Source organism: Ciona intestinalis, chromosome 1, assembly GCF_000224145.3.
Source record: "Ciona intestinalis chromosome 1, KH, whole genome shotgun sequence".
Taxonomy (NCBI): domain Eukaryota; kingdom Metazoa; phylum Chordata; class Ascidiacea; order Phlebobranchia; family Cionidae; genus Ciona; species Ciona intestinalis.
The window spans coordinates 4,910,569-4,927,562 of NC_020166.2; the positions used below are offsets into that span (position 1 = coordinate 4,910,569).

Here is a 16,994-nt window from a genome sequence, read left to right on the forward strand (position 1 = left end):
TCTGTTAGCGCCTCTGAAAACGGTAACATGTTTAACACCATATAAACGTTTTATTAAACAGAAGTGAAAAAGTTGCAGTTTGCGGACAGAAGTGAAAAAGTTGCAATTTAGACTTTTATAGGTGATGAACTCTCTTCGAAAACAACATGCGCCAAAAGAACTTATTTTTCGTATCGGTAGATGGCGCTACGAAACCATCGCCTTCATGGTAAACATACCGAACGACCTTCTTTACATTTGATGACGAGGGTGTTTTGTCACAACAGCGAAAAGGGCGAGCACAACAAGGGAAGGTTTGTATTTATTGGTCTGTAATTGTATCAAATTGTTTAGCGTAAAGAATAGCGAAATGTATAGCGTTATGTTTATAGACTGTATTGATAATAAAATGCCGCATTGTTGTATATAGTCCATTATATAACAGTGTAACACATGCCTAGACCCGGAATATAATAAAGCCGGTGGCGTTGCCTATACGTTTTATAAATAAATCTGTATTTTACCTCGGTAAGAAAACCATACGTTATTTGCTAGAGTATATGATATAGTATAGGAAAAACCTCAACTGTATAAAGCGTCTGTATATGTTTGTATAAACGTCCATACTGCTGGGATGCATCATCCATTAATAATTTTAAGGGCGTAACTGCCTGGTATGTATTATATCATAAACCACCTTAAAATTTTTCCAATACCTAATGCCAGCAGTAAGAAATCCAACGCAATGTCATTTCATATTCCACCAGATAACTTCGAACATATTTCATTATATGCATGATTTTATTTCCCCCTATCCAGCTGTAAGTTACATACTTGCATATCTTTAAATCAATTGTAATTATATTGAAATAATGTCGGGATACCCAGGAGCTCCTCCCCCACCTGGAGGTTACCCACACCAACCACCACCTCCAGGTAAACTATGTCGTTATTTTTGTTAACAAACCCATTATCTTTGTTCACAGGGGCCCTAATACCAGATTCTAAAGTTTTCTTTTTGCACTGATTAATTAAAGATTTATTTACGTGCATATTTTTATACCAGCTTTTTTTGTTCTCACTTTTATGTATATGTATTTATTGTATTTATTGAATTTTTATACAGCAGTATAGATTACTTCGCGGAGAAGGCTAATATAGCTGTTATTTTATATATTTTTTTCCAATGAGGTCCTAATATCCATGAACCTTATTGATTAATGTGGTAAATGCACTATACTTGCCTCTGCTCATGTATGGACAACAACAAGGTAAATGCTATTATAAGATGTGAAACCAGGGTGCTAAAGTATATATGTCAACCTCAAAAAATGGGTAACATTTTATTCCACGAACTCCTAACATTATACCTATGTAGGCAATACTTTTTTATTAAAGAAGTTTATTGTTTAAATTTAGTCAAAACTCCTAGGTTCTTACCCAACTGCCCCACCTATGGGTCAACCAGGCTACCCCGGTGCCCCACATGCACCTGCTTACCCCGGAGCCCCTATACCCCCACCAGGAGTTGGCCAGCCCCATGTACCATACCCAGGACAAGGTTACCCACCACAAGGGATGTACCAGCCCCCGCCACATGGGGTTCATCCCCCTCCCGCAATGCACCATGGCCCCCCTGGACACCATGGCCACCCACCTCATGGTAATTTGTTAACAACAAAACATTGTTTTTGTGTTAATAACAAATTATTATTGTTTTGTTAACAATAACAAAAAATGGTTTTAAATCAGCATGAAGGGCTTATGTGTTTTACATTAATATGCAATGCCCAACTATCAGCTAATAACATGTTGTCATATTAAAATAAGGTGGGCCTTTTGTTCTTTGGCTTTGGTTATAAAATATTTTTTTTTGTTTACTGGGCGTGAGCTCATGGCTAGTTATGAACAAGTGCCATTACGATATATTCTGGTTGACACATTTTTCCTGTGTGTTAAGTGTCAAGTTGTGTGCAATGTAAAGTTAGATGGGATAATATTTTGTAGTTTATATGGCTTAAGCTTGATTTTATTCTATTACCTATAAGTTCCTAAATACACATCATTTAAACTAATACAACACACAAGTGTGCAACATTTAATACGCATACGATATTTATTTCAGATTATGTACTTGAAAACATGACAGATATGTTGTGCATTTTTTAATCCTAACTTCCTATCTGCTTCTGTGTAATGTTTGGATTGTAATTGTATGTGTAACTTAGTATTTGTAAAATAGGGGCAAATTAAACGAATGTTTTGATTTAAACTTTTACAACTAGAAGCGGTTAAAGATAGATGATTTTTTTCTTATATTTTTCCTTAATTCCACATATAATTATTTAATGTTTGGAAACTCATGTATATACATATTAAAAAATAGGACAGTATGATATAAATGTTTTTATTAAGGTGCATATCCTGCTGGTATGATGGTGGCGGGTGCACACATAAAGCAAGGCAAGCATGGAAAGCATCATAAACACCACAAACATGGGAAACATAGCAGCTCAAGCAGTAGCAGCAGCAGTTCTTCATCAAGCAGTGATGATGAATATGTAAGCTTTTTATTTATTTGCTTTCCTGTGGCACAGTTAGGAGGGTTTTTGGGGTTGTAACTCCTTTTTTTGTGAAAAAAAATTTAAACAAAAAAAATTGTAAAAAACAACTTTAAAAATAGTACGTATATATACATTTCAATTTAAAACTCCATTGTTGTATCTATTTCTTTGTTTTACAAGATTTATTTCAATTGTATAATAATCTTATTTTGAAAGTATAGTATGCTATACATAGGTGTATATTTCCTTTTATGTTTTTAAGGCTTGACTATTCTATGCTACTAGCTTAAATGATTTTTTTTAACTGTGAAATTGTATGCAAAGAGGCCATACACCAGTTAATCCTATTTTAAGTCCAAATTCCATAAACGGCTGTTTGTAATATTCCCTTGACTTAAACTCTGTATGAGTTGTTTGCACTATGCTTGTTTTGTTCAATTTGTTACCAATTCATAACATAAGGGCAAACATGGTTATCATGTTAGTTCAATGTTAAACATGGTTCAAATGTTATTTCAGAGACATCTTCCTAAGCATGAACGCAAAAAAATGAAAAAAATGAAGAAAGCAATGAAGCATGGCCATGGACACAAGATGTATTATTAGATCAAAATTAAGGTTGTTTTAAATTACCTTTAAAAAATGTTTAAGATTGAAACTGAAAGTTGTTAGCAGATGTTTGTTTCATAGAATTACAGTAACACTGTTGTTGTTACAGATCAAGAAAGATTTAAAGAAAAAACAAATTGGTGGTCTAAGTTTGTTATCACTTATTTCAATGGTTGCTGTTAACTGTATACTGATATACACACCGAAAAGATGTATTATTAGATCAAAATTAAGGTTGTTTTAAATTACCTTTAAAAAATGTTTAAGATTGAAACTGAAAGTTGTTAGCAGATGTTTGTTTCATAGAATTACAGTAACACTGTTGTTGTTACAGATCAAGAAAGATTTAAAGAAAAAACAAATTGGTGGTCTAAGTTTGTTATCACTTATTTCAATGGTTGCTGTTAACTGTATACTGATATACACACCGAAAAGGCACATTGTTTTTAAGATGCAAAACCTAAACAGTAGTATAAGTTTTTTTTTATTTGGAGGTTTTGTGTATATAGCCATGTATACCTGCACTTATAATCCCTTTCTGTAGCTATGTACCGTGTATTTTGCATGCTGTTAAATATTACACCAATTTAATTGCTTATTGCTATAGATAAGATATTCTAATCATTAATAATAAGGCATGACAAAGGACCATGCTGTATTTTTCTGTAATTGTTTGTTGTAAGTTTCAGTTATCTGATATAGGATTAGGCTATTAGATATGTATTATATGCACAGCACTTGTAGCTGAATATAAACTTATGCCTTAAATCTGCCTGTTATCATCAACATTTTGTTTACGTCCGGTTTTAAAACTCAACAGTAATTGATTGTTTGTATCCAGTAAATTATATTGTAATTTTATAACTTTGTGTAATATCTGCTCTAATACTATATTAAAAGTTTGTGTGTACATAAAGTAATACTCCCACACCTTATTTGCTGCATGAATACATAAGTTGTGTAATAAATTGATTCCAATTTATAAACAATGCTTGCCTTTAGCCGCATTGTAAACAAAAAGCATCCCGTATTGTCAGAACGCCTTTTATCTTGGATTGCCGAAATTATCCGAAGTTTCCCGATGTCGACCGTGGGAAAACTGCGCAGAATGGAACTGCGCAGCTACTCGTGTCTTATTTACCGAAATGCATTGTGGGTCACTAGTATACGAACGAACTGACGGTGATGGACCTAACCCTAAATACAGAGACGGAGAACTTTTTTGTATCGCAACACCGTTATGTGTGCTGTTAGAACACCGGATTTGTCACGAATGTCTCCCTTAGGTATCTTCCTTTGGAGTCAGAACCGAAAAGTTGCAACTTTTAGTAGAAAAGGCCGGTTTTAAGGTCAGTTTGTTGGCGCGGTATTCAGGCAAAAAGCGCGATGAGTAAGCTGTCTTTCAGAGCCCGTGCCTTGGATGCTACAAAGCCTATGCCCGTATATTACAAACATGAGTTATCGGACCTTCAGGATTACTCTGTTCTTAACCGGGCAGTCCCGCAAATGCCTTCTGGAATGGAAAAAGAAGAGGAATCGGTTAGTTATCCGTAATTCTTTGTTTTGCATTAGTTAGTAGTAGTCGCAAGATGGCGCTGTTGTGGCGTTTATAAGATTGCATGGCGTTGCGGTTGCTACAGGTTAAATCTGATTGTAACATTAATACGAGCATGATGCTTTAACCACAAGGACAATAAATTAAAGTCACCAAACATGTATTTCAACTTTTAGGGACTTCAAAGATAATAGATAAAAGTAGAATTAGATAAATTACATGATATATATATCACATACATTTACATATACTACAATTTTGTAAACTAAGAAAGAAAACTTAGATTGTTCAACATACTATAGATATTTTATTATGTTTAAAAATATTTATTTTTAACATGCAAAAAAACAATTACCACCAGGTTGCAAAATATGGCGACAAAATCTTGTCTGTGCAAGAAGGGGACTTTTTGCATATACGAAAGTAAACAATTATTAAAAATGGGCAACCAACATTTCTAGCAGTAAAAAAATCCTACTTATGTTGGTACAGATTTGTTTCATAGTTTAATTAATCAAAGTGTGTGGGACAAATTATGGCTTGCATAAACAAAAAGTTTTCTAAACAAAATTACACCTGCTATACTCTGCAGACTGCCGGAAGGGCAATACTAGTATTTATCTTCTGCTCCTACAATCGGTAAAAACTAAGCAATCACATTCGTAAGCAATATTTAAACAAACCTATAAATTAATTGGCATATGTCACTTCTTGCTTTTTCCTCGCGTGGATGGAAAACGACAATCGTTAAACATTAGGGTTTTGTTTCATACACCTTGTGCCATCTACATTTTACCAAGTATATATGTTACTTTGTGCGTGATTATTTTTTATGTGTGGCTGATAATTTGGACAACCCATTAATGACCCCTAGGTTGGAGCAATTGCTATTAAGTATCTTATGCCGGACAAACATAACTTAACCTTTGTAAAAATATGCATATGCACTGTCAACGTTGCACAGATGTGCTCAGTGATAAATTGATATACGACATCCATGACCATAATGACTACATTTTGTAAACAGCACTGGAAAGAACTACAATTTTTGGTTGTATGAAAATTAAATCCTTAACTTAAGTAAATATTTACTATTTACTGTGTAGACCTATTGGATTACTACAGAACTGCCTAAGACAATTGTTAATAGGCTGTAATATACCGTTGTGAATATGCCTATTATATGTCAACGAAAATAATTTCTTCCAGGAGCACCATCTTCAGCGAGCCATATCTGCACAACAAGTATATGGAGATGCAAAAGTCATGGTCATACCAGTTCCTGAAGCTGAGATATCACTGGAATGTTACAACAACTTGTATAAGAAGTCTTTTAAGTTGCCAAAGCACTATGTTCACAACCAAGGTTGTTTTTTTCTCTCAATAAAGAATTTTAATTTAGAAAAGTATAGGTTTTTTCTGTATGGTTCTGTATACTAAGTAGTAAATTTGTAATAAAAAGTGTATGTATGTGACATTACCAATAGTATTAATTATTACAAAAATTAAAGCAGTGGCAAATATATAGAAGGGTGAACATTAGAGGCATAAAAATATTTAACGTGACACGGTAAATATCATCAAGATGCATAAGTTGTTTACATTCATGTTATTCGGCGTTGGACACAGAGCAAGGTAGACGGCAGTTGTCTCCACAATAAATTTCCAAGCAATATTAAACTTGGTTCCATTATTAAGAATGAAAGTCGAATATAAATAGGTTTTGCCACGGTATAATTTTTAATTTGCTTTAAACACTTCGCAGCACAAGCCCTCAATTCCATACTTGATCAAGAAAGACCGGATTACGACATGGATAGTGATGATGAAACTTGGCTAAGAGCAACAAACAAGAAAGCTGGGTTGGATATTACAGCTCTGCAGTTTGAAGAAATGATTGACAGATTGGAAAAATCATGTGGAACACAGGTAGGGATGCACATTACAGAATAATTAGGTATTCTAGGATATCCTAGAATACTTTATTTCGAATCTTTTTACATTTATAGGAAAATATAATTTTAGCCACCTAAGTCGGTTTATCTCTTTCATAGTAGCCTTGTTGGATCTTGAGCTGTAAAATGATTAAAAATTGTACTATTGGGTAGTTTTTGCCCCACAAAGCGTATAGCAGGCTATCAAAAGACGTTGGGAAACGTTTACCTTCGAAAGTCCCACAAGCACAAAAATATGGGCATCATGCTTTTGTAATTTTAAACTAATCTGGCTTACACTGTTAAAATACTGTGACACCCATAGTGTTAACCATTTGGTTGTGAGATTGTTTTTCGTAATTTTTCATTTCACTTAATTGGATTTTGCAAGCAAAGCATTACAGCTAGACCAAAACTTAAGGAAGTTTGTGCAGTATGAAATTATCTTTAAATTCATATTTTTATTTTTTTTAATGAGGTCATTATAAAATTGATGACGTCCTAATGAATCTTAGATTACGAAATATTTCAGAAAGGAACAAAAATATTAAATTATAATGTATTACAAACTTGACCAGTATGTAAAAACCTTTTTTTTTATGTAATTTATAAAGTTACCTACATCATAAAGAAAAAAATTACAAAAACCTTTGATATGTCGATTTTAAACCCTGTACTAATTGCTGTGGGACCAAAATTTATTGAATTTAGTGAGGTTTTTAACTGATGAACTGTTATTACTACAATAAAACCAACAATAAACACAAATTCAAAAGTCAATGAAAGTCCTATAAATTCATTTTGAAAATGTCTTGGGATATATCAATGGAAAGGCTATTCCAGGGGATACTTTTGTAAAAACCATTATCAAATTTTACCCAAATGATTGCAAATAATGTTCAGATTCATTAGAACAGGTTCAATTTCTCATGTTCAAAGTTTGACAAAATGATAATTGTTTGGTGCAAATCTTGATTTTTAAAAACATTTTTCAGTCAGTACCTATACTCTGCAGCATACCAGTTCAAGTACTTAGCCCCAAGTATCAGAACTAAACCTACAAAAAAGCCTAGTTTGCCTTTTTTTATACATTTTGTAAAACATACCTGCTCTATTATTGTTTTCAAGGCTGAAACAGTTTTATGAATACCAAATCCACCAAAACACGCTTTTGTAAACTGGGATTCCCACATCATAACTATTCGTCTGTTTGGTTCCTGTGAAAAAAAGCAAAAACTGGGGACTGAAGTCACTGAACTCTGAGCAACATTAAAATATTTCAAATACCTTGACATACTATTGATTGCTGAAAATGGCAGGAAATTGCTTCTTTTTTCAAATGAGATTAAAATTGGGACCGCACGATAAAAATAACCGAACTACTGACTATTAAGTAACTTGTGGTAGGAAACAGCCAACGAGTGACGGGCACGTTTAAGTGTTAACAAAAGGAACCTCATTGATTAGTGCGGTGAATGCAATATACTTTGATCCTGCTTGTTCGTATAGAAACTTTTAGAGCGGGTAAAAGCTAGTTTTCATTTTGACTGGGGTGTTAAAAACATTTGATGTCGGACTGTTGAAAAGTTGGAAGTCAGTATTAATAGTGGGTATGCCTATGTAAGTTGGTGTTAGTGGTCATTATGCTTATGTTAGGCCATTGTAGTGCTGTTGTACATTGGGATTAGCTAAGAGGTTGATTTCATGGTAATGGTGGGCATGCCAATATTTGTCATGACCTTTATGACTAATGTTAGTTGTATCATTACCTCGACAATCGGTTATTTTAAAGCCTGTCTGAGCCGCTGGTTTTATAAAGCATTAGTTAAAGCTTTTGAGTTGTATTGTGTTAGTCATGGTCTCATGGACTATGAATGAACACTAAACCGATCTACCGATGTTTTGTTAATTTACTTGTAGGTTTCTAATGTCAAAATTTTTTTTTATGGATAAATACAACATATATAGCCCTAGTTAAGTGGGGTAATATATGTAAATATAAAAATAAACATTTTTGTGTGTTTTTTGTAAGTTTTAATCTAAAAATCTTACAAACCATTAATTATAAGAAAACTGGGCAAGTGTATGTCACTGATACTTTGACAAATTGATTGTTGCTACTGAATGACAACGACATAGCCTATCCAACCTCATTAAAAAAACAAGTTATGTTCAAAAAATAAAATACACATATTGACATATATATATAAAATATTTGTTTTGTTTGCTATAGATGGTTCCACTACAAGAAGCAAAGTTGTTGCTTAAAGAAGACGATGAAGTGATAAAAGCAGTTTACGAATACTGGACCACAAAAAGATCTCGTGAGAAGGGACCTTTGGTGTTTCAAGTAAATAAATAATATTATGAGCTGCTTTGGGTGTTTTACGTGTATTACGTCACATTTACACAAACAGAGTATTTTTGGCAAATGTATCAATACTATTACTTTACTTGGTTGCATATGCGAAAATGCAAATATCCAACCTGTTTTCAGGCAAAAAAAACTTATTTTGTTTTCTTCTGGAACATAGTTAAGTTGTTTATTAGCGATTGTTGCTCTGTGTAAATGGAAAATTACATTTATTTTACACACAACTGCAAGCAAGGCAGTGGCAATTTTGTGTTGTGAATTTTCGCCAAAAAAATATGTATGCGCCAGAGTGCCGCATGCATACAATGACATCATAATCAACTCGCAGGTGCGCTCAGCATACCCCAGATATTTAAGAAATCGGCACTCCCATGAACATTTTAATAGTCCTGTGTTTATACATATTTTCAATGTATTATAAACTAAATTTGATTTTTTCAACACAAATCTGTGTATTTGTTATTAACCAATGTTTTACAATAAGAATATAATTAGTATAATCGATCTCGAATTGTGATGAAAATAATACAAACTTGACTTGGTATGTCAGGTACGGCAGGAGAGGCGAGATGGTTCATCAACTAATGATTGTTACGTTGCATTTCGTCGTCGAACAGAGAAAATGCAAACAAGAAAGGTGAGAACATACAATTTCTTAAATCTTTATTCCATTTAAATTAGTTCCTAATATTACTTTTTTCCAATAAAATGGAAGAATGTTAACATGGAAACCGTGTTGATTGGTTTATAAGGTTGATCATTTTAAAATTTTTATTGGGTTTAAGTTGATCATTTTTAAATTTTATTTAAGCAATCATTTTTATTGAGTTTAAGAATTTCCAATAATAAATATAATACAGTAGTAGTACAGTGAGGGTGGGGAAAATGGAACACCTTTAGCATATAATATTCAAAAATCCTGAACAACAGTCTATAGGAATCGTAAGGATACGGTTTTATATTTCCTTGTATGTTTATTGTTTACTACAAATCGGGACGAAAAAAAAAATAAAAACATGTGCCATCTCCCCCACTCCACTATAATATGAAAACCAGTATATATATATATACACAAGTAGCATCCTATTTTGAATGGGTGAGGTTCTATTGTGATTGTAAGATAAATTAAGGAATCAACGGTTATCTTTAACTTTCATTTTGCTTTTTACTTTTAAAGAATCGCAAAAACGATGAGTCATCGTATGAAAAGATGTTAAAGTTAAGACGGGACCTGAGTCGTGCTGTGACGATACTTGAGATGGTGAAACGACGAGAGAAAAGTAAACGTGAACATCTTCATTTAACTGTGGAAGTATTTGAAAAGAGGTTAGTGTAAAATTAACAGTTTATACATGATTTTTACCATAGAGAGAGTCATGGTTTCTAATCAGAAATTTAAAATTTTCGGGTTTAATAATCGTTACATACACGTTTTGTGATACGTGAGTCAATTTTTCTAAACGTCTGTTTACAAATATTTTATACATTAGGTATGTTTAACATTATTCTAAGTGGGTGTGATCATTGCCAAGGGCCTGAGAATTAGGCAAAATTTACACATTACCCCAACATATTTATACTACAAGGGGCTTATGTACAATATTTATACAAACAGTGTGCCCAATGCGGTTTCTACCACAACTCAGTCCGTGCCATTTAATGTCTGTTAACAAGTTTTATAAACCAGGTACCAGATGAAGGATTGGGATGGGAAAGCTCTCCGAGCGATTCGTAAAGAATCGCTGAGTCAGCGTGCTCGATACCGACCCGTAAAACGAAAACGACGAATCAGCACTGTGCTGCAGAATGCTTTAAAGAAGAAGCAATTATCTGCTTTGCCTTCTATTTCCAAAGGAGAAATTTCAAAGTAGGTGCCCATGTTATAAGTCACGCGTGAACTAAACTATATTAATGAAGGGTTGCATTGGGTTATATTTTTACTTTAAATTCTAGTTTGTCCAAATATTCAGAACTATGTCCTCAACCATGTGTTGAACTGTAGATAAATCTGGAATAAATAGATCTTCTGTTTGGTGGAATTATATTTAAACCGTTTACTCAGCAGGGAGTCAAAAGTTATAGGGAAGAAATTAAAGAAAAAGCGTCAAAATTTGCAACCTACCACTATCTCAGTACAAGCTTCAAATAAAGTAGATAATGCAGCTACTCGCTCAACAGAAGTAAGTTTCTATCTTTATCTTTTGGGTAACTGAACTATGTATTGGTTCCAACCTGTAAGGTATGAAACACATTTAGATAAATTGATATGCTACATAAATATTTAAAAATATTATCTAATACCCAATAATTATGGATAGAAAGAAACTAAGCAAAACAATAGTACATTTTGAAGTGATTCCTTTTTTATAGAACTTGGGTAAGAATGCCTTATAGTATATTAAATTCACATATAAATAAAAAATAAGGCTTCACAATTAAAAAATCCCGATTTCTTATGCAAATGTCACGTATCTAACAGACTGGAAACTTCCTTACTAGATGCCTTTGTGACCATACAACAAACTTTTAATCAAAATAACTTGTTAGTACAAGCCAGGCTGTATTTATCTTGGCTTTGATTGTTAATGAGAACACAGCGATTAATTGCTTTCGTTTATATATAAAGTCCTTATCATCACATAGTGGTACTTTTATTCATTAACTAAGTTATTTTTATGTCAAATTCCAAAGCCATGCCCATAAATAGGACTTGAACCTAAAAAAGTTGTCTAGTTATACCTGTTAAAATCTGCTTGTTAGCTATCTTTGTCCAGGTTCATGTTATAATACATTATACACAGATATATTTATAAAGTCTCAAAAGCTGAACTTATACAACACCAACAGTAGCAAGACTACAACCAGGGACCAAAATAGCTAATTTTATGGTCATGTCAGTTCTCAAACTCAAATGCCTGTAATTAAGTTTTTACTTTGTTATAAGATACATGCATGATCTGGTCGTACACCTTATATTGATGACTTTAGGACAAATTTTATTTCTTCCAGTTCAACAATCATACCCCGGTTGCCCTGACAACAAACAACAGAGGATTATCGTATCAAGAAGTTGTTGACACCATGACTCAGTACGAGTATCCTCCCTCAAGTGACGAAGATGTCAAAAGTCCAGTAAGTTGTCTTTTTATTAAATTTGAGTTTTATTTCCACGTGTTTTGTAACCAGCGGTGCAACCACAGCCTAAACACCAAACCTGGGTCAGCAGGGTGAACAGATTTACACTAGAATTTTTTACACTGTATTAATTAGTTAACATTGCAATATATATTTTTAAGGGATGTGCATCTAACCAACACTTTTCATTATAATGGACATTAGAAAAAAAACATTTTCTAATAAATATTATCACTGGTTTAAAACAAAGAAACGATTTGTGAAGCAGTTCAGTTGTCGGAAAGTCAAAATCCAACATTAGAATACTCCTGATGTCGATATTGCTGATAAAATAAAATTAACAATTTTTACTTTTAGCTTGTTGATGCACATGGTGAAGCATCTGATGCAAAGAAACTCGCTGACGGAATTTTTACTTTCCGACGGAAACCTGGTTGCTTGTATTATGCGGTAAGCGCAAAAGCACCACAAATGCTAGATATTTATTTTCAGTTATCACTATACTTGTGTATGATAATAAGCCCCTGTGATGATTCTCTTTGCTGGAAATAACTTAGTTATTGGTGATAGCAAAATCTGATTTAATGAGTCTGAGGGATTGTGTTCAAGTTGGACTGAAGTTTCTAAATGTTTAATTGGAATAAGAATTTCAATATTTTTTTAAATATAAAGGTGTTACTGTTAATGCATTTGCATTTTTTCTAACTACTATCCAGTACCAGATGACTGGCACTATTTAGTGTTTAACATGCCGTATTGCAGAATAAATTACCTTGCTGTTAACCAGAGATCAACCATGTTTGTAAATAGCCTAACCAACCTTTATGTTGCTTACTAATGCGCCATAAAGGTAATAAAGATAAACTGATAATAGTCAAATAAGAAATTTTACCTAATAAGCTAAATGAACCTTAGTTGACTGAATTCCACACTCGTTTACCAACTGCTAGCAATATAACTGATCCAATGCATTCAACACAGCCCCATGATATAATGGTTGGAGATTGGCCGTGGATGAATGAAAGTAAATTCCGATATTCACTCACTTCTTTAAGTAGACCTGAAAAATGTGTTGGATTTGCAAGGAGAAGGTGGGTATTGTTTGGAACATAATGCAAAGAATAAAAAGTTATAATTAGGAGTATAAATAACATAATATAAGTATGAATGGACATTGTACTGCACAGGTCATAAAATCAGAATGGAGAAAAAGAACCCCTTTTATTATAAAGTAAATGAACCATACTTAAAGTTTGACTAATGTTGTTTTGCCAGTAAACTTTGTTGATACTCCTCTTATATCTCATTTTTTTGGTGGACTCTTAGTTTGTTAAAATGCCTTAAACCAATAATTCTTGTTGTTATTGATCTTTAATTTGGTTTTAAGAGAACTAACCATATCCATATAAACACCCATACCATCTTACGACATGTCAATAAAACCTTGGCTAATTTTAAATAAACATGTCTGCTCTTACTTCTACATAGATAATTTAAAGGTAGACCACCAACTAAAACCACTAAAACAAACCATTTCTGTTATTGAGCTTTGGTTACAATTCCAACCATATTCATACAAAACTATCATAGGATGGGTCGTGGGGGTCGCGTTATGCTTGACCGAGCTCATCACCCCCATACAAAACAACTGGAGAAGTTAGACATTGACCAGGACCATCTACCACCTACACCCAGCTTACAACGTTTGTTACAAGGTGTGTACATTGGTTTTATTATTTATTTTCTGTGTTGATTGTATGTTTGTGCTGGCTTGGTGTCTTGGGATACATTTAGAAATGAAATTTACTCAACATTTGTTAATATGCTAGGTGTACTGACCAGTAGTGACAAATGACCGCCAATTAGTTCTAACTTCCATATATGGTTATAAACAATTAGTTGTATATATGGTTTGGCTACAAATTTACGGGTCCGTAAGCTATAAAGGTTAAGTACCAGTGTTATAAACTGACTACAACTCCCTACTGCCACAGATATCAAACAAAATCGTTGGAAGCATTTTAAACCTTCGCAAGCTGACCGCACCAAGTTACCTGCTGCATCTGAAGGTGAAACAACCTCTGACCCAGTTTTACCCGTCCAAGTTACACCACATAAAACTGAACATAGAGGTAAGATACTCCAGTTTATAACATTTTTTGAGTGATGCTCACCAAAGGCGCCATGATTGCTGCGCATGTAAGCCTTTAAAACAGTTAAATAGGATTTGCAGTGAAATTCAATGTTTTATTCATTTGTTTCAGTTACAATGAAAGTGCCAACCAGAACTCCTCATTCGAAATCCAAAGCAAGGTACGTTTAGCAATTACATGCATGTTCATTTAGTGTTGCTGCTGTACCGTTGCTTTTTACGGGCAAACACAAATATTTTTGTATCCACCAAACCTCAGATATGGGGTAATCACAATGAGCAAACTCTGGCCTAAACCAGAGGTCCCATAGCTTCTTCATTCATGACCTCACTCATGGAATAACCTATGTAATAATAATCAGGTTTTTGTAGGATAATTTTAAAGCATATTTCCTATATGTAGTGGTTCACCACTTGACCACTACTTGGCTACCAAATTATAAATATTTGTCTCTACCATTGCATATAGAATGTAGAAATGTAGAAAGTAATAAATGCTTAAACGCGGCACATAAAACTTACAACTTCTACAGACAAAGTTTGAATTCTCGACCTACTTTAAAAAGACAGTTAAGTGCGTTGGATAAATCATCAGCAAGTTTTGCAACCACAGCTCTCCTTACACCATCAACACCCCAACAATCAACCAGTAAGTTCTTTTAATCAACCAGTAATTTTTTTTATTAAATATTTGTTATTGTAATGCTTGCAAACCATGGTCTAATGCAATATAAGGTAACATCACCTGAACATAGCAGATACCTCACTAAGTTCTCATAAGCACAAACTAATATAGTATACAACCAACAGATATTACGAGAGTTCACAGTTCCAAGTTAAACTCAAAGATGACAAACGAGAACTTTCACCCGAAGTGCGTTACATGCGGTGGCATCGTCACAGCAACACCAAGTGTTACAAATACAAGGACTACAAGTTTTAAATGTTCAAGTTCCGAAACGATCCCACGAACTTCGACCTTTCACCCTCGAACGACCGTACTTCCTGCCACAGTAACCCTGACAACCCCACGTGGTGGAAATCACCCGCCAGGTGTTCCTGCGTTGCTGAGGATAAGTGGGTCGGGTGCCATGATGGGTAACACAGTAATTTACCCACAGTTAGCTGATGACGCAGGCAAGCACCCTGTCACTGTTGCAACCACACCAACATCAAGGAGAGGAAACAGGAGTTTAAACGTTGCGCTACCAGCAAGCATGCTTACCTCCTTTAAAACCGAGGTTTCAGGTTTCCGTGCTACTCAGTCTGCTCCAAGCTCACCTAAATCCCTCCCACATGATGGCAGCAATGGTACAGTGTTGCCTACTAAACGTGGCTCGAAGACGATCAGTTTAAATGTGGGAAACACCGTCTCCTCCACTATTGGACCAGCGTTAAGTGGCAATCGTATCACAATTGCAAGAAACAAACTGAAAGTTGGTGGTGGTGCTGTGTTTTCTGTTGCCTTGCCAACCAATAAAACCATCTCCACGGCGCCTACAAGTGGCGAAACCATTACAATGGTGAGCGATGTTAATTTTCTCAGCAAGGAGGTAAAAGCGAATACCTTCACGGAGTCACCATCCTCAGATAAGATCAACCAGATTAGTATTTCCACCGATACCAACCATTTAGCCGTGCCATCTACTGCATCTTCTGTTGTCTTAGAACCCTTGGTAACAACGAACTCCGTTCCAGTGAAAAAACCAAAACCTGCACAACCTATGGAGGTAACATGAGGTTGACAATAGGGGACGAGAAAACTCGTGCTCTCTATCTCTCCCGAGTGGCAGCGAAGGTGTTTCAGCATCATTATTTTCTTTCGCTATGCACTAGCAGTTAACCGTGTTTTAGTACAAATTATGTTGAAGGCTTTTTAGAACCGACAGAACACTAATCAACTACTGCCTCTAGTATGACAGGTTCTAGTTCTAGCTGTAGTGTCATTCAAACAAGCAAATCTATCTTGACAGAGCTAACAAGTTTTCTAGAAAATGTTAAAATTCCCAACAAGTAATTTGATATTTAAATCAGAAGAGGCGACAAAGCGATGAATTCACAATCTCACCATTATGACATCACTATTGCTATGTTTGTATGAGGAATGATCCTACTAGATAATAAATAAAAAACTCTTAAACACAGTTTCCTTTTTTGTAGACAGTACTCACATAAATACACTGTATTTCCCCACAAAAAGTGACAGTGGTCACTAATTGGTTGTCTAAATTGTCATCCCATAAAACAATGAACCCGAAGTTACATCGGAAATAGTACGATGACACGAACTGAAAGAAACAGAATACCCGCGTTATAACGGCTCGTTTTCTAGCTACCGCACTCGAGGGTAAAGTAAGTTGCAACTGGGGTACAATCAGAGATAACTTTATGTGGGAGAACGAAGAGTTCTCGTACTTGGTAACCGCAAGTATGTTGCCGAGTTACCATAAAACCATACTTTTTTTGTCAGACGATATTCCATACCTGTATTTATGGCACATTTTAGTACGAAGCAACTGACCTAGAGTCCTAAAGTGCTGGACCGCTTCCCAAGTTTGTGTTTTCTATAGTCAAGCATAGCCTACGCGTTTTCACAACTTGTATCTCGCCACTTGCGAGTCGGAGAATTTGCATACGGTGATATTTAGCGATTAACGTATTTCTGTAATGTTTTTAATAAGTTGTGAATCGG

General features: G+C 34.5%; 2 protein-coding genes and 1 long non-coding RNA gene across 5 annotated transcripts; all 3 read left to right on the top strand.

Annotated features, from left to right (window-relative positions):
• Window positions 1–158: 158 nt before the first annotated feature.
• Window positions 159–3,279, top strand: LOC100186967 (proline-rich protein 13-like). Of its 2 annotated transcripts, XM_026835612.1 has the most exons (6): window positions 160–293; window positions 799–915; window positions 1,412–1,642; window positions 2,395–2,540; window positions 3,063–3,161; window positions 3,262–3,279. In XM_026835612.1, exons 2-5 carry the CDS (start codon window positions 852–854, stop codon window positions 3,147–3,149), a joined length of 528 nt encoding a protein of 175 aa, XP_026691413.1. In that variant the 5' UTR covers window positions 160–293; window positions 799–851; the 3' UTR covers window positions 3,150–3,161; window positions 3,262–3,279. The 2 variants fall into 2 exon arrangements, with proteins under 2 accessions (XP_018673018.1, XP_026691413.1); XM_018817473.2 differs by lacking the exon at window positions 3,262–3,279 and having other exon boundaries at window positions 159–293.
• Window positions 3,280–3,352: 73 nt separating this feature from the next.
• Window positions 3,353–4,137, top strand: LOC113474488. The gene is made up of 2 exons (XR_003396147.1): window positions 3,353–3,386; window positions 3,487–4,137. It is a non-coding gene; the product is annotated as an uncharacterized LOC113474488 (long non-coding RNA).
• Window positions 4,138–4,292: 155 nt separating this feature from the next.
• On the top strand, window positions 4,293–16,442 carry LOC100186136 (enhancer of polycomb homolog 1). Of its 2 annotated transcripts, none has more exons than XM_026834128.1 (16): window positions 4,293–4,691; window positions 5,917–6,073; window positions 6,473–6,636; window positions 8,875–8,991; window positions 9,566–9,652; window positions 10,193–10,341; window positions 10,703–10,882; window positions 11,078–11,195; window positions 12,025–12,147; window positions 12,508–12,600; window positions 13,132–13,241; window positions 13,741–13,865; window positions 14,145–14,282; window positions 14,415–14,463; window positions 14,836–14,951; window positions 15,113–16,442. In XM_026834128.1, the coding sequence occupies exons 1-16, from the start codon at window positions 4,539–4,541 to the stop codon at window positions 16,039–16,041; spliced, it is 2,808 nt and encodes a 935-aa protein (XP_026689929.1). In that variant the 5' UTR covers window positions 4,293–4,538; the 3' UTR covers window positions 16,042–16,442. The 2 variants fall into 2 exon arrangements, with proteins under 2 accessions (XP_026689929.1, XP_026689930.1); XM_026834129.1 differs by having other exon boundaries at window positions 11,081–11,195.
• The last annotated feature ends 552 nt before the right edge of the window (window positions 16,443–16,994 follow it).